This window comes from Eptesicus fuscus, chromosome 23, assembly GCF_027574615.1.
Source record: "Eptesicus fuscus isolate TK198812 chromosome 23, DD_ASM_mEF_20220401, whole genome shotgun sequence".
NCBI classification, from domain to species: domain Eukaryota; kingdom Metazoa; phylum Chordata; class Mammalia; order Chiroptera; family Vespertilionidae; genus Eptesicus; species Eptesicus fuscus.
Window position 1 is genome coordinate 5,282,286 of NC_072495.1, and position 25,979 is coordinate 5,308,264.

Consider the following 25,979-nt stretch of genomic DNA (forward strand, 5'->3'; position numbering starts at 1 on the left):
CTCTTCTCTTCCTTGTAGAGTCCATCCATTCTCCTGATTTCAGTTGTCAGTTGCGTGCTAGTGACACCAACATCAACGCCTTTAAGAATTGACATTCTACTCCATTTCTGTAACTGTTTGCACTGGGCTGTCTTGCTATCATATTGAACTCAACCTGTGTGAAACTGAGCCCCTTCAGGATTATCTCAAATTGTACTCCCGCTCAGTGACTTAGTTAGTGACAGTCTCCTTGTCCAAGTCACTCAGACTTGAAACCACTTTAACTTCTCTTTTCCATTTCCTTATCCTAACTTACATAAACTGATACAGTATTATTCCCAAGGATACACAGCTACATGACTAATCCATACATGTGTCTTCCACCGGTGGAAATTCAATCTGAAAAGTGTTATTACTTCCCTTTAGTTAATAACTTACTTATTGTCCCCTGTCATTTTAGAAAAATGAAAGAACTGATAGCTGTTGGAAATTTTATACTTATTTAAAACTATTTCTCCAGGATCTTACATACTGGATAAATGGCAAATACTGTTAACCTACCAATTCTTCCTATAGCTGGGGAAGATTTTGGAGGGAAGATTTTTGGTTTTGCCAGGTACTAATTCAGAAGCCTCCAGCTGAAATCCCCTTTGGTTCCATTGGGCAGAGCTGCGCCACATGCTTACTCCTAGGTCAATCACTGGCAGTGACAATTAGAATAACCATAACTAGCTTATGCTTGTTTAGGTTTATTTTGTATCACAAGGCTGAAAAATGTTCTGTGGGCAGAATAATGGGAAGTCATGGCTGTAGGTAACCAATAGGCAGGGTCTGCCACAGTATTCTTTCTTCATTTTGGATTTATCTTGGCAAGCCATCTTCCTGAAAGTGAATATTGTGGTTGTCTTCTTCAAGAACGGGCTACAACATATGGAATATGTAGTAGAAAAGAAACTTTGAGGCATTAGAAAAGTATTATTCCTGTTTCTTTAAAAACATACCATTTATAGGAGCATCAATATACATAAAAAGCAGAAACTGTCATTAATTGCATTAACAATAATAGTGAACAAATTCATTAAGTGTGACAGTAGCCTATTCATGTAATCCTTACACCAACCTATAAGGGATGGGTATTTATTATTATCCCTATTTACTTATGGAAAAAATGAGGCATGGAGAGGCTCAGTTACTTGACCAATACTGTAAGTCAGAGGCAGAAGCACAGTTCCAGCATAGGTAATCTTGCAGCAGGATTAATGTCCTTAATGGGCATGCTAAACTGTCTTCAGTGGTTGGCTATGGAGATAAGACAGTGACAACACCTGCACTGCCATTCATTCTGAGACCTGGGGCTGTCGACCTATCTATTTTTTTCTCTTGCTAACATTTTTCCTCTGCCTTCTGTCCCCTCCAACAGAGTGTGGATATGATCAGTATGTTAAGGATATCACAGATCACTCCAATTTCCTTCCTTGATCTATGCAAAAAGTCATGCTTAGTTTTAATTTCCCCACTTGGAGGTGAGTGAATAGGAACAGATATGACAAAAGACATCAACTAGAAAAATATCTGAAAGCACAGAAATATTCTAAAGGAGGCATTTTGAATTAAAATTTTGTTCATAAGTAATGTGTAATTCTGTGAAAGCTAAATAGAGAAGAAAAAATATGATCACAATATGATCATCTCCAGCCTTTCTTTTGATGCCCTCATTCTTGTTATGCTTTGAACTCTGACATATTCTGATCATAACTTCAGGCTTTAATAACTGCAAATTTAAATGAAATTAAAAAGTATCTTTGCTGAATCACCACCATTCATGGATTCTCCTAGCTTTAGGAAAGAGGCTAGCTACAAAATACTAGTTGCTTAATGTGAGAACGGTCCTTAAAATTTCAACAAAGCACTTAAACAAACTTTTATCATCCAGTTTCCTTTGTATCAGGCACTCTGCTAAATGCTAGAGGGTTTTTTTTAACTTGTTTGTTTGTTTGTTTGTTTAAGCTTGCATCAGCTATTTTGCTTTGATGTTTCCACCTCTTTGCCACTATAATCAAGCCTTCCTGATGGTGACATTTGCAGCTACTTGTGGCATTATACTATCTAACATTTATTTATCAAACACCAAGAAAACACAGGCAGGTTTGAATAGTAGTGGAGAGGGCATAAAAATGTAAAACGAACTAAAACATGTAATGGATGAAGAACTGGTTTTGGCCATTTCTGACTGTATGAGAGAGGTAAAAAAGAGGAAGGGAGGGTCCTAAGAAAGGAGAAAATGAGCAGAGAATGAGGAAATGATTAGACCAAGGACACACATAATTGTTGAGGAACAGAAATAGCAGAATTCAGGAAGAAAAGAACAATTTGAAAAACATCCTTCAATAAAATAAAGATTTTTAATGTGTGTATTTAATGTGGCGAGATTATTTAGAAAATTAACTTGCTATGAGTTCATCCTTATTTAAACTGAGTTTTAGCTTTGTGAGTTTTGTTCACTATGTTTAATCCTCATCTCTTTGGTACAAACACACAGTCTCTCAGAATTATCTATTTTATCGCTTGATATTCAGCTCACATTTACTTTCTCAGACTTTTGGAAGTTACCACTCAGACAGATGCAAATTCAGTATTATTCCTGCCAAAGTGCTGAGCAGAAGAGAGACTTTCTTTTACACCTTCCAACTGTAGAGCCTTTGGTCTTGTTCTTTCAGTCTTTACTAAATAGTAAATGAGGAGATTGTTGTTGTTCAGATGAACATGAGGCATTTGCATTACTGAGCTTGCTGTTTCTAGTTCTAAAGAGATTCTTTACAATTTCCTTATCAGCTGAGGAATCGCCTTGATTTCCTTTGATGATGTTTCCCAGCTGATATTCTAGAACTAGCACAGAAGCAATTCATACCCTCCTGAAAGGGCTCTGGCCCAGAAATCCTGCTTGATTTGTACACATTAGGCTTAAATGCAGAGTTAAGGGGACGGGTAGAAAAGAAAGCAAAAAATACCCACTGCCCTCAAATTGAGCTCTATCAAAACAGCTTGATTCCTTCAACAGAGACTTGTAGGAATACATTTATATTGTAGCTGGGGGTTTTCCTAGTTGTCAGCCACAAAGAATAAACACTTAAATTAAAAAAAAAAAAAACTTTTGGTAATTTAAACTGAGCACAAATAGACCTCTATTAATAATAGTTCACAAAATTGTGAGAAGTCATAAGTACCTTAGACCTATAAGCATCTCAAAACACATTTTGAACCACTTTTTGATTTGTCATTATGAGCTATTACCTTTTTTAAAAAATGGGTATCATATTCTTATCTCAAGATAGCTGTAAAAAGCAAAAGGTTTTGAGTGTTTTGTATTATACTGAGAAAGTTTACCTATATGAAGGGAGGAAAAACAGTGCTAAATCAAGTGATATTTTCAAAGATTTGGGAAGATTTTAATGTTTTATATATTTGAAGGATCCTATTTTAAGTCTATCATAACTTTTTTTGTTTAATTATCCTTTGAATTTAATCTCACGTAATCTTTACTTGATCTTTCAAAAACTAGGACCGGAATAACCTATGTATTTAAAAATTATAGTACAGGTTAATGACCCACTGAGAAATGGCAAAATTTTAAAAGAGGAAACAAAATATTTTTAACTATTAAAATTGCCTAAATTTTATTACCAAAATTAGTGCTCCTTTTCTAATTTAAATACTTCTATGTATACTGATTAAAATGAAATTAGGTGGAGCATTGGAAAGTAGAGAATGGAGTTTTTAAATTGTGATTTTTTTTCTTTTTTACTTAAGTGTAAATGTTGATTCTGATTAAAGGTGCTGCTTTGAAAAAAGTCTAGTTTTATAAACACGAACTTGAATTTATGGAGGGTACGAGGATAAATTCATAGTAATAAATACCTTTATAAAAAGTCCCCATCTCCTTTGCAGCTTTCAGTTGCCTAGCCTGCTCTTCTCCTTTCCTATGAATGTAAATATAAATTTTAAAATCATAAAAATTCAGTGAAAGAAGAGCCTTGTTTACAACTTTGTGCCTTGCGATTCACAGTGTAGTCCATGGACCATTAACAGTGGCCTGGGAGCTTAGAAATACAGAATCTCTGACCCCAACCTACTGACACTCAAAATCTGCATTTCAACAAGATAACCAGGTGACTGAAGCACATCAAAGTTTGAGAATCACCAATGTAGTACTTAACAATTTGATAACACTCAAGAATAGTTGCTAAACTTTCCTTTTATTTTTAGTAACCTCTGTAGCATCCGAAGTAGCATTCATTGGGTCATTTCAGACTAATATGTCTTCACCAATTACTAGTAATAATTTATTGTTCAAAAGAAACTGTGGGAATTTGAGAGACTTGGTAAGGAAGGATTAAAATATGGAGTAACTCCCTGTTTCTGAGAAATAGTTTGCATTAAAATAAAAAGCACCTTATATTTGGTCATATAACCTGACATTACCAACTGTGTTATCTATATCCCTGAATATTATTACACTAGTAGCCCGTTTGCACGAAGATTCGTGCAATAGACCTTCATTCACCTGGCTGCCTGCACCAGTTTTCTGCCGGCACCAGGGACCCAGGCCTTGGCTGTGGCCACCGCCTTCTGCCTTCTTTCAGGGTCTGGGCTTGGCCCTGGGCAGTGGCCTTGGGCTCGGCTGCACCCAGCGTCCCTGCTACCTGATCTCAGGAGCCAGCCGACCCCCAGGTCGGCTAGCTCCTGCGATCGGAGCAGGCACCCCGCTGGCGCCCAAAGCTGGGGAAAGCCTCCGGCGGCTTTCCCCGGCCTTGGGCTCCGCCACACCCCAGCTTCCCTGCAACGGTTTCCTGGTGGGCGTGGTTGTTGGGCGTGGCTTGGGCATAGCGAAGGTGCAGTCAATTTGCATATTTGTCTATTATAAGGTAAGATTTTTGCTATACTTTAAACAGTGTGCTTTGTCTGAATAGATACTAGTAATTTTGGGTTCTTAATAGGATTTTGCAGATCACCTTTTACAATGCAATTGATTCCAGTATAAAAAACATAATTTGGGTATCTCCTTTTATTCTTTTAGCAAATATTTGTTGAGAGAATAATAGCAGTGAATAGGAAAGACTGGGAGAGAAACAACAAAAATGCAAACAAACATGTAAATGAAGTAATGTCAGATAAGTTCAAGTTCTGTGATGTAAAGTAAACAGAGTGATGATGGTCATTGAGAGGGAGAAATAGTACTTTAATAAGGATTGTCTGGGAGGGCCTCTTTAGGTGATAACGTCTGCACAGAGATCTCAAAGCCAGGGGCCCTGTGAAGCTCTGAGGAATGAAAAGAAAGCCCGTGTGACTGAAGTGTGGCAAAAGGAGCAGAGAATGACATGGAATGCAGTCAGGAAATTAGGAAGGGGCAGATCATGTAAAGTTTAGCATCATGGCATTTGATTGATAGTTGTCCTAGTGTGATATCTCTTTATTTAGCTAATGGTATGAAATCCATTGGTGGTAGATCAAGGAGGTGGGAGAAAGTAAAGAGGGGAGAGGGAAATCTGATTGGATAAAAAGCAAAATGGAGAGATACATACTTCTTTTACATTGATGGGTGCAAGGTAGTTAACATTTAACATTACAGTAAATAGAGATGGTATGCAGGCAACAAGATAGAATGAGTTTTGGTGCACCTGCTCTCTCCTTAGGATGGTTATGCCTCTAAGGCAGTGGTCCGCAAACTCTTTAGTCAACAGAGCCAAATATCAACAGTACAACAATTGAAATTTCTTTTGAGAGCCAAATTTTTTAAACTTCAACTTCTTCTAATGCCACTTCTTCAAAATAGACTCCCCCAGGCCATGGTATTTTGTGGAAGAGCCACACTCAAGGGGCCAAAGAGCCTCATGTGGCTCGGGAGCCACAGTTTGCCGACCACGGCTCTAAGGCATCTGGAAATGAAGATTACTCTGGCATTTCAAAGGTATGTTATCCTAGATGCACAAGAACAATGGGCAGGCTCTATTAAGATAAAGATTAACCTTTTACCTAGGAAGCTATAGGCCTGGGGTTTGGCTACCCACCATGACCTACCGAGGTGGGAATTTATCAAGTGTGGTTACTTTGATCACTGAGCCTGTCACACCTGCCAAATACTAGTAGCCCTCTGAGCTTGCTTGTCAGGTCTGCTATGTAGCCTCTTTTTCAATCACAAGTAATACTTTGGCATTTTAAAAACACTTTAAAATACATATAGAACAATTAACTGTTGTATACCTTTACTGTGAAGACTATAAAAATGTCACCCATCTTACAGGAAAATAAATTGAGGTATAGAGGTTAAATGGATGGCCTAAGATGTTATTTGTCAGTCAAAATTAAACTGCTACTTAATAAGAGAGGTGACTGTTGGTCTTCCCATCTCATTTCTTTTTTTCCAAGCATACAGAAAAGTTATAAGATTCAGATAAGATATACCTTTTACCTAGATTCACCAAGTTTTAAGCTTCGGCCATTTTTGCTTTTATCACTTTTTCTTTTTCATTCCCCTGAAGTATCTAACACACACACACACACACACACACACACACACACACACACACACATACACACACACACATATGTGATTTGGTCACTTTCCAGAATATATTTCATACCAGGGCATTCTAGGGGATGTGTCTCAATTGGAACATGAAGATAATGTATTAGCTTTGGCCTATGCTGATCATCTTATGCCCATTCCTCCCACTTTTTAAACTTGAAAGTGACTAAATATCTCCACCTGGATAATCTTTCCCTAGCCTTTTCCTCCTGACCATTTTCATTCTCAGTTGATGGCAGTTCCATTTTTTTCCAGTTTTCTTTGACTAAAAGCCTTGAAACCATTCTAAATGACTCTTTAATATCCTCAATATAAACAAATCAGTATCTATCAGCAAATCCAGTGTCTGTTATACAACAACATGGATGAATCTCAAAATCACAATTCAGTGACAAAAGTCAGATATGAAGGAATATATACAGTATATCCTGTAAATTACATTTCCATGAAACTAAAAAATGCCAACTAATCTATAGTGACAGAGAGCAGGTCAGTGTTTGCTTGGGGGACTAGAGTTGGAGGGAAGAGACTTAAGTAACAGAGCAAAAGGAAAATTTTGAAGGATGGAAATGTTCCCTTGATTGTGGTGATGGTTTCACAAGCATATACACCTGACAAAACTCATCAGATTGTGCATTACATATGGGTACAGTTTATTATTTAAATTATGCAATTATAACCTGTTCTCACCATCTTCACTGCTATTTCTTTGGTGTAAGCCACCATAATCTCACCACTATAATCACCTGGGTTATTATAATAGCCTTCTAACTGGACTCCCTGCTTTTACGTTGTCCCTCAGTTTAGTCTCAGAGTTACAGAGTTATCCCTTAAATATAAGTTGGATTGTGATGCTTCTCTCCTCAAAACCCTGCAGTGGCTCACTCTCAGAGTAAAACCCAGAATCCTTACAGTAATCTCTAAGGTCCTGTATGACCGGCTCCCCTCCCCCTTTCTGCTCCCGTCTTGTCTCCCACTGCTCACCCTTTGCTCACTCTGCTCCAGCCACATGCCCTGGGGTCTTTGTACTAGCTATGCCCTCTGCCTAGAAAACTCTCCCCCTAGGTATTGGCACCTCCTGCATCTCCTTCCAAATTTGAGAAAGTTCAAAAATCACCTCAATGAGGAGGTCTATCCTGATCACCCAGTTTAAAATTACAGCTTGACTCCCTGGCATTTCTGATCCCCATCCTGCTCTGTTTTTCTGTTTCCAAAGTGCTCATCATTCTTTTACTATAATGATTTACTTTATCATGTTTATTGTTAATTGTCTCTTTCTCTCTGCCAAAATTTTAGCACCTCAGGGTAGGCAGGTTTGTTTAGTTTCTTGAAGTGACTAGGGCTTTTTGTTTTCCTCGGTGTTTAGACTGGCACATAGTATGCACTAGATAAATATTTGTGAAATGAATTAGGAATTAAGTTGAAATCCATATATTTAAAAATCACACTCAGGAGCTGCTTAGAAGCAGTAGAGAAGGATCACTCTGTATGGAGGAAAAGATCAGGAACACTTTCTAGTTGAGGAACCAAATATATTCACAGTAAACTGTTATAATACTAGAGGCCCAGTGCACGAATTCATGCACGGGTGGGGTCCGGCTGGTCCACCCCAATTGGGGCCAGTCAGGCCAGGCAGGCTGGCGGGAGGGGCCTCGGGTGGTTGGCTGGCGGGCCCCGCCCCCTGGTCGAACTCCTGGTCGAACTCCCTGTTGAGGAGACAATTTGCATATTAGCCTTTTATTATATAGGATTAGCTAGAACAGATATTGAATCATATACTTCTGAAAAAGGCAGTTCCTATAAAGAGAATTGCTAAAACAGTGTAAGGCAATTTTCAACGGGAGTAAACTACTCTAACATGTATTCTATCAACATATGTGGATGCTTGCCCTATCAGTGGCAAAGCAAAATTAAAAGTGACTAAGAATGTTGAGTTATCCTTTCAACATTAGAAACTAGGCAAGAGTTCCAAGTTTTAGGCCTAGCTGGTTTGGCTCAGTGAATAGAGCATGAGCCTGCAGACTGAAGGGTCCCAGGTTCGATTCCAGCCAAGGGCACATGCCCGGGTTGTGGGCTTGGTCCCCAGTTGGGGGCTTGCAGGAGGCAGCCGATCAATGATTCTCTCTCATTATTGATGTTTCTATTTCTCTCTCCCTCTCCCTTCCTCTCAGAAATAAATAAAAATATCTTTAAAAAAATAGATATTTATCTGTAAACAGAAATCATACTAACTCTTTTGTAGTGTTAAGAATTAAATGAGCCGAGACCGGTTTGGCTCAGTGGATAGAGCATCGGCCTGCGGACTCAAAGGTCCCGGGTTCGATTCCGGTCAAGGGCATGTACCTTGGTTGTGGGCACATCCCCGGTGGGGGGTGTGCAGGAGGCAGCTGGTCGATGTTTCCCTCTCATCGATGTTTCTAACTCTCTATCCCTCTCTCTTCCTCTCTGTAAAAAATCAATAAAATATATTTAAAAAAAAAAAGAATTAAATGAGATAATACACAGTGCCTGGCACCTAGTGAGCACTGATAAATGTTAGCATGGTAATTATGGTGTTGATTACATTAAACTAGGTTCTAATGAAAGTAACCTCATCTATCTTTAGTGCCTGCAATAGTCTAAAATAAATGCTTCCTGATTTTCTCTTTTCTGTTATATTTGTTCCAAGACTAGTTCACTTATCAAAGGCAACTGAATGAATGCATATAAACCAATATAAGTGATATTTAGACTTGCTGACTGAAGACAGGCTTAAGTAGTGGATTCTAAACTACTTAATGCAAGGATACCATGTATTAGGACTATCGACATAGAAGAAATATTGTAGAGCAGGATTAAATTTTCATTTAATGTGTAATATAGATTGTATTTCAATGTTTAAAACTAATAATGTAGACTCAGACTCCAAAGGACTTTCTAGATGTTTAAATGAAATGATATCAAATGCCACTTCTTTAAGACACTAGTTGAAAGAGATAGGTTCTTAAACAAGTTAAGTTGGGAGTACTGATAATTCTGAAATTATTGACATTTGGGTACCATATTATTCAATAAAATAATACATTTCTAAAATAAAGGTCAAAACCACTTTCAGTAAAGCAACCTGTAGAAATAGTAATTTTTAAAAAAACACAGTGATAGTTTCTTGCTTAACAAAATTATTTACCATAATATTCCTTAAGTTATAAATACCTTAATACATTTTATAATGAATTAGTATAATTGAACAGCATTTTTTGGACACATGTAGTGTGTAGCTAGTATGTTCAGCACTAGTAATATAAATATGATCCCTGCCTTTTATCAGCATATGGTCCTAATATGGTCCTACATAAGACAACCTAAATCTTGTGTTTGTACTGTGTATATAAGAAATGTTTACATCTCAGTGAGTGACACTAATTAAAAGATGCATGTTTCCAACTTGGGGAAAAAAATGTTTACATCACCTTTCTATGGGACAAAAAAGGAAAATAACCCACCCAGCTTAAGAGAGAGTCAAGAAAGTTTCCCTGAAGTGGTATTATGTAAGCAGATTCTTGAACAAATTCTAGTGAGCTAGGAAGAAGAAAGGGGCTGCCAACAGGTACTTCTTCACATCCCAAGGAAGTACTTTGAGATAGTGGAGGTGCCCACTGTGAGGCCTCAGAATTCCTAAGGACAGGGTTCAAGAGCAGACAAGGAGCAGATCACATTTGCCATCCATTTGACAACCTGTACCTGGTGGGATTAAAGGGTTTTAAGCTGTAGAATGGCATGGTCAGATTTTTTTTTTCAGTTTGATAATGCAAGCAGTAGTAGAGGATGGATTTCATTCATAAACAGCTATAAAAAGTTTTTAAAATCAGGTAGCACTATAGAGAGCTGTTAGGGTTCATTCAGCTTCTAACTTTAAAGTAAATTACTCAAGAATGAAAAAATTGCTTTAAATACCTGAACAAGAAAATACTTGTAATCACTTATATCTTGCAGAACTTAAACATTTGAGATTCATATTCAGAGGCAGTATTGTTGAAAGATCAAATAAAGGTAAAGAGTCTTTGGAAACAGATTTTTAGGTCAAGATTTTACCCTCAATCAAGTATGTGTACTCTAGTTACTTTATGTGTGCTTTTTAAGTTATTGGGTGGAGACAATTATAATTTTTTTCTTCTTTTTCAAAAAATAACATTTTTACCCAATTCTTTGAATTATCAAGATATATTTTTGAAAGGAGAATAATTATCAAAGGATCAGTTTTTCTAGCTACCTAAAAAAGAATACCTTTCGGCTACTGATTTAGTAATCATTTGAAAATTGTCCAAATTTTTGTTCAAAAATTTAAGGAGGCTCTATCTTAGTCTCCTCAGTCTGCTGTATCAAAATATTTCAGACTAAGTGGTTTAAACACAGAAATGTGTTTTCTCACCTTTCTGGAGGCTGGGAAGTCCAAGACCAAGGTGCCAACCGATTAGGTTTCTGGTGAGTTCCCTCTTCCTGGCTTGCAGGGTGACTGCCTTCTGGAGTTGTGCTCACAGGCCTTTCCTCCTTGCATGTGTGAGGTGAGGGGGAGAGAGATCTCTTCTCTTCTCTTATAAAGCCACTAATCCTAATGAATTAGGGCCCAACCCTTAATGACCTCATTTAACCTTAATTACCTCCCCTATCTCCAAATATAATCACATTGGGGGTTAGAGTTTCAAAATCTGAATTCAGTTTATAGTGAAGGCCAAGCAGACCTTTTTCTAAAACAGTAAATTTAAATGTAAGTATATACAACTTAATTTTGAAGTTTTGGGGTTCCTAAATCTGACTGTGCTAAAGAAAAAAATGTTATTTTCAGAGTAACAAAGTGGAGACAGGATAGAGTGAGTGGTCCCAAACAAACAACAACAAAAGAACTTGCTAATAGCTGTGACATTTTAGAAAAATTGCATGTCAGGTAATCCTTCATTAGCTGTAAGAAGGTTCATTTCAAAGCTCTTATTTCTGCGTGTTCTATTATCTCCAGAGCCTGGCACTGTAATCCTATAGCAGGGAGTCAAACGTTATAAATACAGAGCTCTCACAGTGCCTTCACATATTTGGTGATCAGTGGGAGGTAAAATTTGCAGAAGCTAAAGGTGTTAATATCTTGGGTTTTTCTTTTATTTGACTTTGGACAATTAAGTGAAATTGATTGCTGGGAATTTCACATACCTTGAACTCAGGGCATTTGTGTGTGTGTGAATCTGAATAAAAGATTTTAAAATCAAGCAACATGCCAGGATCATAGACTTTTAGGGTTGAAATGGAACTTAGAAACAAGTCTTGAGTAGCCCCAAGACCAGGAAAAAAAGTCAGCTGGTTCATTTTATTACTGATACACGTTTTTAAAAATGTTTTTATTGATTTTCAGGTAGAGGAAGGAAGAGGGAGAAAGAGATAGAAACATCAATGATGAAGGAGAAGCATTGATCAGCTTTGTCCTGCAGGTCCCCCACTGGGGATCAAGGCTGAAACCCAGGCATGTGCCCTAACCAGGAATTGAACCGTGATCTCCTGGTTCATGGGTGGATGCTCATCCACTGAGCCACTCCAGCAGGGCTGCACATATATTTTTAAAAATATATATTTCCATAGACAGAAAGACAAGGGATTTTTTTTGTTTAATAATTGACATGAAGCGAAAGGCAGAGTCATATAAAAATCTAAATTTTATTTCTAATAGTAGTATTTGACTATTCATCTCAATTTGTTAAACTTAGGGAAGTCATTTTAACCTTTTGATTATATATAAAATGGAGTGAATGCTTAATTATAGAAATATAATATTACATTTTACACTTACCTACCATCACTAATAATTCAAATTTGTAATATTTTCCAAAGATTTTCTTCTTAGCTTTCTCTTCTCACTGCATTCTTGGCCTGAGTTACCATGGTTCCTTCTTGAGTTTCTTATCTACTTTAAACAAATAATTCTAGATCTGAATTTCTAGCTGTGTTATTTTCCCTGAATTCCAGTTCGTAGTGAAGGCCAAGCAGATCTTTACCTGGCCTTCATTTTGTTCTACTTGCTATACATCTCTACCTGGATGCCCATCTAGCACTTAAAAGTCTATTTGGCTAGAAAACATTCACCATGTTTTTTCCATTAAACTTATCCCTTTAACTGAATTTCCTATTTTTGTTCATAGAGTAATTGTTTTCACTGTTGCTTGTTCTTAGAGCCTCAGAGCTAACTTTGATTCCCATGTCTTTTCCAGGCTTATAGCCACTTGCTGACTATGTCACATTATTACTGTTACTAGGGGCCCAGTGCATGAATTCATGCACCTTGAAAGGAACTGTGGGCTGTGAGACTGCTGTGGGCACAGGGGCAGGTCTCGGCCCATCCTCTGCGTCCCCTCCCGGCTCCTCCTGCCGTAGCCCCTTTCTGCCAGCAGCCCTGCTCCCGCCACTGCTGCTTCCATGCGCTGATGGTGCCAGCCCCACTTGCACCTGCTGATGGCATGGAGCAATTGGGGCCAGCACCAGCAGCAGATGTGAGTGGGGCCGGTGCCGTCAGCGGGTGCGAGCTGCGGCTGCTGCCCAATTGCCCCTCAGGAGCAGGGGCAGGTGGAGAAGCCCTCAGGGGCGATTGGGACCAGCTCTGGCGCCAGCTGTGGGTGCAAGCAGAGCCAGCACTAGCAGTGGGTGCAAGCGGCGGCTCCAGCGCCAGCTGTGGGTGCAAGCAGGGCCGGTACCGGCAGTAGGTGCGAGTGCTGGGCAGGACCACGGCACACAGGAGCAAAGAATTTTCAGTAACCGCCAGAGGCTCACCCCGATGACAGCGACTGGCGCCCCGCCTTGGGCTGGCGCCCCTGCTCACCTGCTCCACCATCCCGCTGTGGCCAACGCCCACCATGTTCCCCGCTCTGCCGCCTGTTGCTGACACCCGCCATGTTCTGCGCGTGCCCTCTAATGGTCAGCACATGTTATAGTGACCAGTTGTTTGGTTGTTCTGCAGTTTGGTCTATTTGCATATTAGGGTTTTATATATATAGATTCTTGCATCCAGATTCTGAAGCCATGGCATGGTATCTGCCTTCTGCCTTCAATTTTATCGCCAACATTCTGGAATAAGACTGTCATCCTTGTTGGGTAGCCCTAATCTGACCTCCCTGCTCTAGTCACCTTCCATTCCAATTCAGTCTTTTAAAAATATGTTAACTTTTTTCATTTTAAAGTGATAAATGGCCCTGGCCGGTTTGACTCAATGGATAGTGCATCAGCCTGAAGACTGAGGAATCCAGGGTTCAATTCCAGTCAAGGGCATGTACCTTGGTTGCAGGCACATCCCCAGTAGGGGGTGTGCAGGAGGCAGCTGATCGATGTTTCTCTCTCATCGATGTTTCTAGCTCTCTATCCCTGCCCCTTCCTCTCTGTAAAAAAATCAATAAAAAATTTTTAAAAAATAAAATAAAGTGATAAATGGTCAGGGGAGAAAATGCAGAAAATAAAAAGAAAAAAAATGCCTATATTCTCAATACCCAAAAATAATCATTAACATTATGGTCTGTATTCTTCTAATTCTTTTTCTATGATGTGTACATAATGTTTTTATTTAATGTCAGTTGACCCAGGAGTAGTCTAAAGGTTAAAATTATTATGATAATCAGTAACCCCCAACCTCTTCTGCGTTATTTGCTAAGTAGAAATTAGTTGATCATTAAGGTCCCTTCCCAGTTCTCAAATGGAGTGATAGATGATCACAATAGGTATATGTAATTAGTGGCATAAAAATCAACTATCATCTATTTTCATTTTCAAAAAGAAAGTATCATAAATAGTGTTTCTTATCTCAGATATCATTTAAATATTAGTGGCAGACAGTAACAACAACTAACCCAAACAATTCTGTTTCTTTCTATAGAGACAGTTCTCTTCACGTCTGTATGGGAGGTTGTATTATAGATAGAGGAGAGAAGCTCCTAGACTAGTCTTGACTTTGAAAAAGTCAAATCACCTATTTTTACTTCATTTGTCACTGATGTAAAATGAAGATTTTACCTGGCTGCACCTACCTTCTGGGAGCAAGATAGTGAATGAAATCATGGGAATTTACACAGGCTAATTTACTGTTGAAGGTTAAGTTTGAGAGTCCCTCATTTACACCAGCCCATTCTGAGGCCCTATACCTGTTTTGTTTTGTTTTTAAATATGTGTTTATTGGTTTTGAGAGAGAGAGAGAGAAGAGAGAGAGAGAGACATCAATGTGAGAGGGAAACATCGATCGATTTCCTCCCACAAGTGCCCCAATTGGAGATCAAACCTGCAATCTGGTAATGTGTCCTGACTGGGAATTGAATGGCGACCTTTTGGTGTACGGGACACTGCTCCAATCAATTGAGCCACCCAGTAGCCCTATACCTATTTTTGTGTGGGAATAAGGTTAAAAAATTTTTTTTCTTAAAGAGGTCCCCAAATTTGCTTACTCTTTTGTCCCATAAGAACTGAATCCAGCCGAAACCGGTTTGGCTCAGTGGATAGAGCGTCGGTCTGCGGACTGAAAGGTCCTGGGTTCGATTCCGGTCAAAGGCATGTACATTGGTTGCAGGCACATCCCTGGTAGCTGATCGATGTTTCTCTCATCTATGTTTCTAGCTCTCTATCCCTCTCCCTTCCTCTCTGTAAAAAATCAATAAAATATATTAAAAAAAAAAAAAAGAACTGAATCCACCACTATATATTCAAGTGTTATGAGTCCCTTCAGAGAAATGATGACATGGAAGTCCAATCTTATATTAAGTCAAACTTTTCTTGATCACTCTCTAAATTATGGGCAAAAATAGGAAAACTGTTTGCTGTTCTGAAGTCTGATTTAGGCAACAAAGTTTTCAGAACAGTTTTCTGGGGTGAGCAATCAGGAAACCTGGATTTTAATGTGGGGTAACACTACTACATAGCTGTGATTTGATATTTAACTTTTCTGCTATTTAATTTAATAAAAAAGAGTTGAAATGTCTAATCTTTAAAATTCTTTCACGAATGAAATAGTATGATTCTTATTCCCTAATGCCAAAATATTGTGGGTTTTTCAAACTAGTTGGCTCCAGATTTATTGTTGAAGTGTGATTACAACATTTTAAGACAACTAAGATCTTCTGTGAATCCTTTTTCTTGAAAGATGCTGGGCAAAGGGAAATTATTTAAAATATTTACATTTCTACTCCCTATCAAGTGGTCCTTCTTATATGAAGTCATAATGACTGTGAAAAATAATTTACTTGATTATTATTGTTGGAGGATTTCCCTTTCTTAGAATAAAGAATGAAGAAGATTATTTCAGTTGCACATCTCTGATGAAATCTTCTACTATAAGCTAGCTGGATTGTTCAGTAGGCCTAAGGGCCTAAGACCTGAAATACTACATTCTTGGCAGAGTTCTAAGTTCTCACTATAAATACAATACCTGAGTTTCTAGGTGGTCAAGGAAGAGGGGAAAAAATAATTTCATGCATATTATTTCATCTTCAGTTAATTCTTAAAATGCTGTCCTCTTGGAAGGAAAAATGTTCTTTTTCATCTTTTGAAGGAAGGGTAAATTGAAAGATAATTTTTAGTATAAAATTGGGATGGAAAAAAGGGAAGAATATTTCAGCAGATTTTTATAGAGAATCTGTTATATAAAGGTGCCTTGGGCCAAGTAGTCCAACTCCTAGGTATTTAATCAAGAGAAAATGTATGTTCACACAAAAACTTGTACACAAATGATTATAATAGCATCATTATATAAGCCCATTTATATGGAATATCCAGAACAGTGACATCTATAGAGACAGAAAGTAGATTAGTGGTTGCTTAGGGATGAGACAGGAGGGTGATAGCTAAAGGGTAAGGGACTTCTTTTTGTGGTAGTGAAAATGTTCTAAAATTGACTATGGTGATGGTTGCACATATCTGTGAGTATACTAAAAACTATTCATTGAATTGTATACCTTAAATGGGTGAATTATATGGCATATGAATTATACTAATAAAAGAGTAATATGCTAATTAGACCAGGAGACCTTTCGGAGACCTTCCAGACGTCCTTCTGGACAAAGTCGGGGGCTTGGCCGGCCAGCAAACTGCCCCCCAAACAGCTCTCAGCCCCTCGCCCAGTTTGGCCACGCCCCCTCCCCCCCAGCGGGGACCCTCACCCCAATGGGGATGTGGCCAGCCTGCAAACGGCCATCAGCCCCTGACCCAGGCCAGCCACGCCCCCTAAGGAGACTCCCACCCTGATCCGGGATCCCCTTCAGGGCAGACCAGCCAGCCCCCACCCATGCATCAGGCCTCTATCTATACTAATAATCTATATTAATAAAAGGGTAATATGCTAATTAGACTGGGAGACCTTCCGGGAGACCTTCCCGGACATCCTTCCAGACAAAGCCATGGTGGCGGGGCTGAGGCAGAGGCGGTTAGGGGTGATCAGGCCAGGAGGGGAGGGCAGTTGAAGGTGAGCAAGGGGGGCAGTTGGGGGCAAGCAGGCCTGCAGGCAGGGCAGTTGGGGGCGAGCAGGCCGCCAGGGGGGTACTTGGGGGCAAGCATGCCTGCGGGGGGGCAGTTGGGGGTGATCAGCTGGCAAGGGGGGGCAGTTGGGGGTGAGAAGGCCGGCGGTGGGGGGCAGTTGAGGGTGAGCAGGCCGGCAGCCAGAGTGGTTAGGGGCAATCAGGCAGGCAGGCAGGTGAGCAGTTAGGAGCCAGTGGTCCCGGATTGCGAGAGGGGTCCCAGATTGGAAAGGATGCAGGCTGGGCTGAGGGACACCCGCCCCCTGTGCACGAATTTCATGCACTGGGCCACTAGTATCTCAACAAAAAGCTATTTTTTTTAAACATTCCATGGGGATATGATGACTAATCAAAACATAGGTTTAGACATGTATCCTGCTCTGAAGAAGCACTTGTCATCCAGTTAGAGTGCTAATATATGTGTATTTAAAACTGAAGCAAAGGGAGAAAATGATAAGTGTTATAGAAGAGGTGACACTTAGCTGGGCTGTGAAGATGGTTGGGATTTGGATATTCTAGGCAGAGGTAACAGCATCAAGAAAAACAAAGGTATGAAGATGTAACGGTACAGTAATTCATTTCATCCTGATTAGAGAGTTTAAAATTTAGGTTAAAGTAATGGTTTGAGGCCAGCTTTGAATGTTAGTTAGGTAAAGTAGGCCGTAGGGAGACATTGAAGGATTTTGAGCAGAGATATGATGTTATCTGAACTGTACTTCAGGAAGGTGATTATGGTAATAGTGTTTTTAAGATGAATTCCGGGAAAGATAGACAAGAGGCTGAAAGAGCAGAAGCAGAGGAAAGAGATAATGAATACTAACAGAAATGGAAAGTGAAGAACACATAAAAAGAAATATGTGAAGTAGAATGGTGAATTAATTGGGGCAAGGGAAAAGGAAGAGTCAAAGTTAATGTGAGGTGTATGTGAGCCATTTAATGGAGAAACCAAATAGATATTAATGGAGTTTGTCCTGGGTAGGATTATGGATTTTTTTTCTTCATAGTATTATGTATTTCCCAGATTATCTACATTGGGCATGGGCTTTTTTAATAGATAATAAAGAATAACCATTACTCCCAAAATGCAGGAGATTGGTTGTAGGAGAGCCTAGAAAAGGGAAGATAGATGAGTCAATGTAAATCATCATGCCTACTGGAAAAGCAATTCAGAATATAAGCATTACTGACAGACAATCAGTAGCATCACTGTGTGCTGTCAGATTACTCCTGTCTACTGGTAGCCTCTATTGAGTTTCCCTGGACTCAAACAAACCAGTGGAAGCCTCAAAATAGACTCTGAAATCTGGTGACACATTTGTTTTCCTGGTATTGCTTGTGAAAGAATAGCCTGTGTCTCTGTTGTGAAAATTTTACCTTTTACATTTGTCATCCAAAACAGGTAAAGATAAAATTTTAACTTTGTAATATTACATTTGTAAATATTTTAAATGACCATGTTATCGATTATTACTCCTTCAATTTTGACCCTGTAATTATGTATTTTCTTCTTCTCTTTCCATAGGTGCACCACAAATACAAAAGACTGAAGTTACAAAAGGGGAAGAAAAGGTTGATGCTAAAATGAATTTGAGCAATGCAGTGTATTTTGTGCCATACACAAAAAGGTATTGTCCATATAGATCCATAACTTAGCTTTCTCCTATAAAATGGGAATAAGTGGTACATTCTGGTTTTTCTTTTTCTTTTCTTTTTTTTTAAATATATTTTATTGATTTTTTAAAGAGAGGAAGAGAGAGGGATAGAGAGTTAGAAACATCGATGAGAGAGAAACATAGATCAGCTGCCTCTTGCACACCCCCTACTGGGGATGTGCCCGCAACCAAGGTCCATGCCCTTGACCGGAATCAAACCTGGGACCCTTGAGTCCGCAGGCCGACACTCCATCCACTGAGCCAAACCGGCGAGGGCATTCTTTTTCTTAAATATATTTTTATCGATTTCAGAGAGGAAAGGAGAAGAAGAGAGAAATAGAAACATCAATGATAGATAATCATTAACCAGCTGCCTCCTGCAGGCCCCCTGCTGGGGATTGAGCCTACAACCCAGGCTTGTGCCCTGACTGGGAACCTAACCATGACATCATGGTTCATAGGTCAACACTCAACCACTGAGCCACGCCATTTGGGCTTTTCTGATTTTTTCTATAAATAATTTTTAGTATATTTCTAAGAAAAATATATTAAAGGGAAAATATTAATAAAATTGGGATAAAATGTTGTTTTATAAAGTTTTTTAATTTCAAGTTATTTCCTTATAAATTTTTATTATTCTCAGTTATAGCTTACAATAGAGAATTATTTGGTTAAAAGAAATGAGCTCAAGTTGATTTCTATTATCAAATTATTTTCTGGAAATAAAATTTTTGTTGGAGTAATACACATAAGCAAAAAAAGGAAATTTAAAAATTACCTGAAATCCCAACACCTACTTCAGATAAAACATAAGCCTTCAAAAGAATCTAAACTTACAGGTTAAAGAAGCCATATTTCCCATCTTCACTGTGGCATCTCTCCTATGCTCTACTTATACCCTGCCTTTTACTAAAACAAAATAAACAGTAAAGAAATGGCCTCATGTAAATTCCCATTAGTACATTACTGGGTCAAACACTGTACCCATTCTATTCTTTCAGTTATGTATCCTTATGCCCATACCCCCCCCAAAAAAAATGTATATTTTCTATTACTTTGCTAATTTGGTGGGTGAAATGAGATGTCTTATTATTTTAGTTTTTACTTCTTTAATTCTAGTGAAATTATATATGTTTCATTTCATTAATGGCTACTGCTATTTCTTTTTTAAATTTAGTGTTTATGTCCTTTGAGTGTGTGAGTGGGTGTATGTATATGTATGTGTTTACCTCCTTGATATCAAAAATAACTGGCAAATATTTTGAAAAAACCACTCCCACTCTATTTCCTTTCATTTTTTAAATGTATCTTTCTTTTTAAAACAACCTTATTGATGTTTTACATACAATAATTTAATATATTTCAAGAATATAATATGTTAAACACACTTATATGTAAATATAATTCTAAATATATAGTATATTTAGTAATTCATTTATCAATGCATTTAAGAATTCACTAATAGATTTATTAATAATTCATTAAGATCTTTCTCAATTATATTTATTGATTGCTTATTTCCCATTTATTCATATCTATTTCTACATTTATATATTAATAAATAAATATATATATGAAGCTGTCATCATATTGAATATACATGTCCATCATTCCCCAAAGCTTTCTCATGCCCCATTTTACTCCTTCCTTCTCTCTCTCTCTTCTCACCCCAACCCTATCCCTGAGCAACCACTGATGTGCTTTCTGTCATGTTAGGTTAATTTGTGTTTTCTAGAATTTTATTTGAATGAAGTCATAAAGTATGTATTCTTTTTTTATATGGCTTCTTTCACTTAGCATAATTATTTTGAGATTCATCCATGTTGAAGCATGTATCAATATAGTTCATTTTATTGCTAAGTTACATTCCATTGTCTGCATTTACCACAGATTGTTTATCCGTTCATCTGTTGGTGGACATTTGGGTTGTTTCCAGTTTTGGCTATTAAAAATAAAGCTGCCATGAACATTTGTGTACAGTGCTTTGTTTGGACATATGTTTTCATTTTTCTTGGCTAAATACATAGGAATGGAATGGCTACATCAGATGGTAGATGTATGTTTAACTATTTAAGAAATTGCCAAACTGTTTTCCAAAGTGTTCGTTCCATTTTTACATTTCCGCCAGCAATGAATGAGAGACCCAGTTACTTCACATCTTTGCCAACACATGGTATGCTTAGTCTTTTTAATGGTAGCCATTCTACTAGGTATGTACAGTATTTCATTAGGGTTTAATTTGTATCTTCCTGATGAATAGTATTAAGCATATTTTCTTTTGTTTATTTGCCATCCATATAACTTTTTTAAAAATTTCTTTATTGATTAAGGTGTTACATATGTGTCCTTATCTCCCCATTACCTCCCCATCCCCCCCACTCATGCCCTCACCCCCCTGTTTCTGTGTCCATTGGTTAGGCTTATATGCATGCATATAAGCCTTTTGGTTGATCTCTCCCCCTTATCCCCACCCTCCCCTACCTTCCCTCTGAGGTTTGATGGTCTGATCAATGTTTCTCTGTCTCTGAATCTGTTTTTGTTCATCAGTTTATGTTGTTCATTATTTTATTGAAATGTCTATTCTAATTTTTTCCCATTTAAAAAATTGGATTGTTAATTTTGTCAAGTTTTTTAATCTTGATGAAGTCTAATTTATCAATTTTTTTCTGTTATGGATTTTGCTTTTCTTTGCCTAATCCAAGTTCACAAAGAGGAACAAAACATATTATAAGATTTCCTTTAGGAAAAACAGAAAGATCTATGAACTAAATTTATGAGAACTAAAATCTTTTTTTTTTTTTTTTTTTTATTGATTTTTCACAGAGAGGAAGAGAGAGGGACAGAGAGCTAGAAACATCGATGAGAGAGAAACATCGACCAGCTGCCTCCTGCACACCCCCTGCTGGGGATGTGCCCGCAACCAAGGTACATGCCCCTGACCGGAATCGAACCTGGGACCCTTGAGTCCGCAGGCCGACGCTCTATCCACTGAGCCAAACCGGTCTCGGCAGAACTAAAATCTTTTTAATCACCAAAATGTATTTTAAACTTTTGAATATTTTGTGAATAAAGCTGAGTACTATGGATCACCGTTTGCTGGAAATACATAGATCACTATGTCATACTATAGACTAAATACTTGCTTCCTAGCCATGGGGAAGTGGTTTCACCTTAGTCTTAGTTTTTGTTCCATAATATCAAAATAATAAAGTCTTACATTATGATTTGTTGTGGGGTTTAACAGAGATAATATATATGGTATTTAGTGTTGCCTGACACATAATAAGACTAATTAATGTTAGCTGTTATTATTTAAGTATTAATTAGACCAAAATGCTTTTTAAAAGCATATTTATTGAGATATAATTTTTATATTATATAATTTATTCATTTAAAGTATACAAATCAATGGGTTTTAGTATATTAAAGGTTGTACTACCATTACCACAGTTAATTTTAGGACATTTTCACCACCCTTTTAAAGAAAGCCCATATTTTTTAGTTATCCCCACCAACTCTCTTTTCCCCCAGTCCTAGGCAACCAGTTACCTATTTTGTATCTATAGATTTACTTATTCTAGAAGTATTTTATAAATGAAATCATACAATATATGGCTGTTTTCATTTAGCATGTTTATTGGGTTCATCCATGTTGGAGCATGTATCAGTACATCATTTGTTTTTATGGCTGAATAATACTCCATTGTATGGATAGACCATATTTTTTTAGACCACATTTTTTTACTCATTCACCAAATGGACATTTGGGTTGTTTCCATCTTCTGGCTATAATGAATAATGCTGCTATAAATATCTATGCACAAATTTTTATGTGGACATTTGTTTTCATTTCTCTTGGCTATATACCTAGGAGTAGGATTTCTGGGTCAAATGGCAACTTTGTGTTTAAGTTTTTGATGAACTGCCTGTTTCCCAAAATGGCTGCACTATTTTACACTCCCACCAGCAGTGTTAGAGAGTTCCAATTTTTCCACATTCTTACCAATACTTATTATCTGACTTTTTGATAATACCCATCCTAGTGGGTATTAAAAGGTATCTCTTGTTTTAATTTTACTTTTCTAATGACTAATGATGTGGAATGTTTTTTCATGTGTTAATGGCCACTTGCATATCTTTGGAGAAATGTCTGTTCAAATCTTTTGCCCATTTTTCTTTTGAGTTACTTGTCTTTGTTACAGAGTTATAAGACCACGATGCTTTTTAATATCAATTTGTATTGCCACCAAACAAAATGTGTTAGAAATAAGGTAATGTCAAACTTAATTTTTCTACAGGTACTAAAAATTTACCCCCAAAAAATTGTCAATGAGAGATAAAGCTGATTGGGATATCGGAAGCAAAACGTTTGCAAGTACTGGTCATCATGCCTAAAGGGGTGCCAAAGGACCCAGAGATTGCTGATCTGTTCTACAAAGATGATCCTGAAGAACTTTTTATCGGTTTGCATGAGATTGGACATGGAAGTTTTGGAGCAGTTTATTTTGTAAGTAATGGAAAAGAATCATTTAGATAGATCAGATTAAGGAAGTTTTACTTCTACACATTCCATTACTTGAAAAATATACTTGGCTTAATGTCTATTCTACAAATTAAATGGTATTTCCAGTAGAGGCAAATAGTCATTGCAGAAAAGCCAGTCCCAGAAATCTAGGCGTTATTCAAGTCAATGGTATCTATATCAACTGACGGCTGTCAAGGTAATATTAAAAAGTTATAAGCTTGAAGTTGAGCCCTATGCATTTCCACTGTATGCCACACTTTTTCCTGCCTTAGGGCCTTTATATATGCTCCTACTTAGAAAGCGCTGCACATTGCATCCCTGTCCCTCTTTAACTCTTGTTTGTCCTACAGATTTAAGATTAAGTGTTAAATCCTGTTCAGCCCTCCAGCACTAACTTCAGACTTTTTAAATGATCTCCTAACACCCTGTGCTTGTACTTTGTTGCATTTATCACAATTGTAATTAAATAATTGTGTGAGAGTTTTTGATTCATCCCACCTTTTAATGGTTATTTCATTATATAACTGTACCATATTTATTTAACTGGTTCTCTATTGATGGAGGTTCTATATGATGAAGCCAGTTTTGGAAATAAGACTTGTTTCTGTTTGAATGAATATATTTTATTAAACCCTAATTTTTTTATAGTGTAATCTTTGCATGTATACAGAAAGGGATTAAGATAAACTGTTCTTTAAAGTCGGATGGAAATGTCTACCTAACCTATCAAAAGTTGGACTATCTTTAAATTGTGATAATGAAGTGTGAGAATGTTATTTAAATTCTCTAGTCAAATATTTAAGTTAAACTGGCTGAAATATCATTCATTCTTTTCGTTTTACTTTTCTTCACTATCTTAACACAGGCCACAAATGCTCACACCAGTGAAGTGGTGGCAGTTAAGAAAATGTCTTATAGTGGGAAGCAGACACATGAGGTAAGTTAAAGACAGTTGAATACCTAAACTGACATAAGTAAGTTAATATGAAATTGACAGAAGAAACAAAGTTCTTTAAACATTTTTAAAATATATATTTTTATTGATTTCAGAGAGGAAGAGAGAGAGAAACATCAATGATGAAAATCATTGATTGGCTGCCTCCTGCATGCCCCCTATTGGGGATTGATGGCACAACCCAGGCATGTGCCTTGACTGGGAATTGAACCGTGACCTCCTGCTTCATAGGTCAATGCTCAACCACTGAACCACACGAACCATACAATTCTTTTTCCCCCTCCTTTTGGAGCATACACTAAACATTCCTAATATTCTAACTCAGTCAACTGTTTTGTGGAATAGATGGGTTACTACACTGGTCGGCAAACTCATTAGTCAACAGAGCCAAATATCAACAGTACAACGATTGAAATTTCTTTTGAGAGCCAAATTTTTTTAACTTAAGCTTCTTCTAACGCCACTTCTTCAAAATAGACTCGCCCAGGCCGTGGTATTTTGTGGAAGAGCCACACTCAAGGGGCCTAAGAGCCTCATGTGGCTCGTGAGCCGCAGTTTGCCGACTACGGGGTTAGTACAATAGATTTAAATATGTATTTGATGTTAGATTTACATTTACATGTATTCAAACTTAAAGAAGTAACATAAGATTAAATGGCTTCTTCGTTTATTAAACATTTACTTTGTTCCTTTAAAAAATAAAAAGAACGTGATGCATGTGTACTTGATAATAAAATACTATTTTAAGCTTTAGAATGATAATGTTTGTTTTCTTCAATAGAAATGGCAAGATATTCTTAAGGAAGTCAAATTTTTACGACAGTTGAAGCACCCTAATACCATTGAGTACAAAGGTTGTTACTTGAAAGAGCACACTGCTTGGGTAAGTCAAAAGACCTCTATTATTTATTTTTTTCTATTAATTTTTTCTATTTTTTCTCTTATTTCTTTGATCTCTAAAATTATCAGTCCCATTTGACTTTTGTTATTAGTCTTTAACATTTGTTAATGCTTTAGAATATGCCATATGCTATATATTCTGTAAGAATGATATCTCGCCTATGGGAAATTGCATTCTATAAATACTCATTGAAGAAATGGTGAAAGTTAACATGATTTTATAATGATTTATTTATGAAAGTAAAGGGCAGGGCCTTCTATTCTCATTCTAGAATTTTTATCTTTGACATTTTTCATTCTCCACTCCAATTCCTGCATATTTCAGAATTGTGCTTGGTATTGTAATGCCTAAGTTTTACCAAACAGGGCCAAGCAATAATTAAAATGAAACAATCTATTGTTCCACTCTGTCTTCTTAGTGTATTTTTGCATGATTGTGTTTGTGTTGGGCACTGTTCAGTACATAAAATGTTATACTTTGTACTTAATTCAGACTGCACATTCTAACTTAAAGTCCAATTTAACTATCATTTATTGAGTGCTTACCAGGACTATGTCCTTTCCTTTACATGATCTCCACTTAGGGAATTGAATTTTTGTTCCCATATAGACTATCAAACAGTATACTTAAACATTTCTGATCAAGTAACTCTTATGATATCTAGAGCCATTGTTTCTGATCTGAGGAGAAATTAATCAGAGGCATTTCTCATGATCTGGAAATCAGTTCTCTGGCAATCCCAACAGTCTTGAAGGAGTCAAAAAAGGGATTTTGAGCAGGCAGGATGAATGTTACAGTATCGAGTGTTCAATCTCATGAGTTCAGGTCTTCAGAAAAATCCTCTGAGCTCTTATTTGAAGTCTATTTACTCTTAGATTACACAGA

At 37.5% G+C, this 25,979-nt stretch overlaps 1 protein-coding gene across 1 annotated transcript in view; it reads left to right on the forward strand.

Moving 5' to 3' along the window:
* TAOK3 (TAO kinase 3) overlaps positions 1-25,979 on the forward strand; it is a 141,921-nt gene that overhangs the window by 43,781 nt on the left and 72,161 nt on the right. Inside the window, exons 2-5 of the mRNA XM_054712483.1 lie at positions 18,584-18,686; positions 23,012-23,220; positions 24,104-24,175; positions 24,975-25,076. Of these exons, the coding sequence (XP_054568458.1) occupies positions 23,101-23,220; positions 24,104-24,175; positions 24,975-25,076 (294 nt within the window). The 5' untranslated portion in view covers positions 18,584-18,686; positions 23,012-23,100. The remainder of the gene's footprint in view (positions 1-18,583; positions 18,687-23,011; positions 23,221-24,103; positions 24,176-24,974; positions 25,077-25,979) is intronic.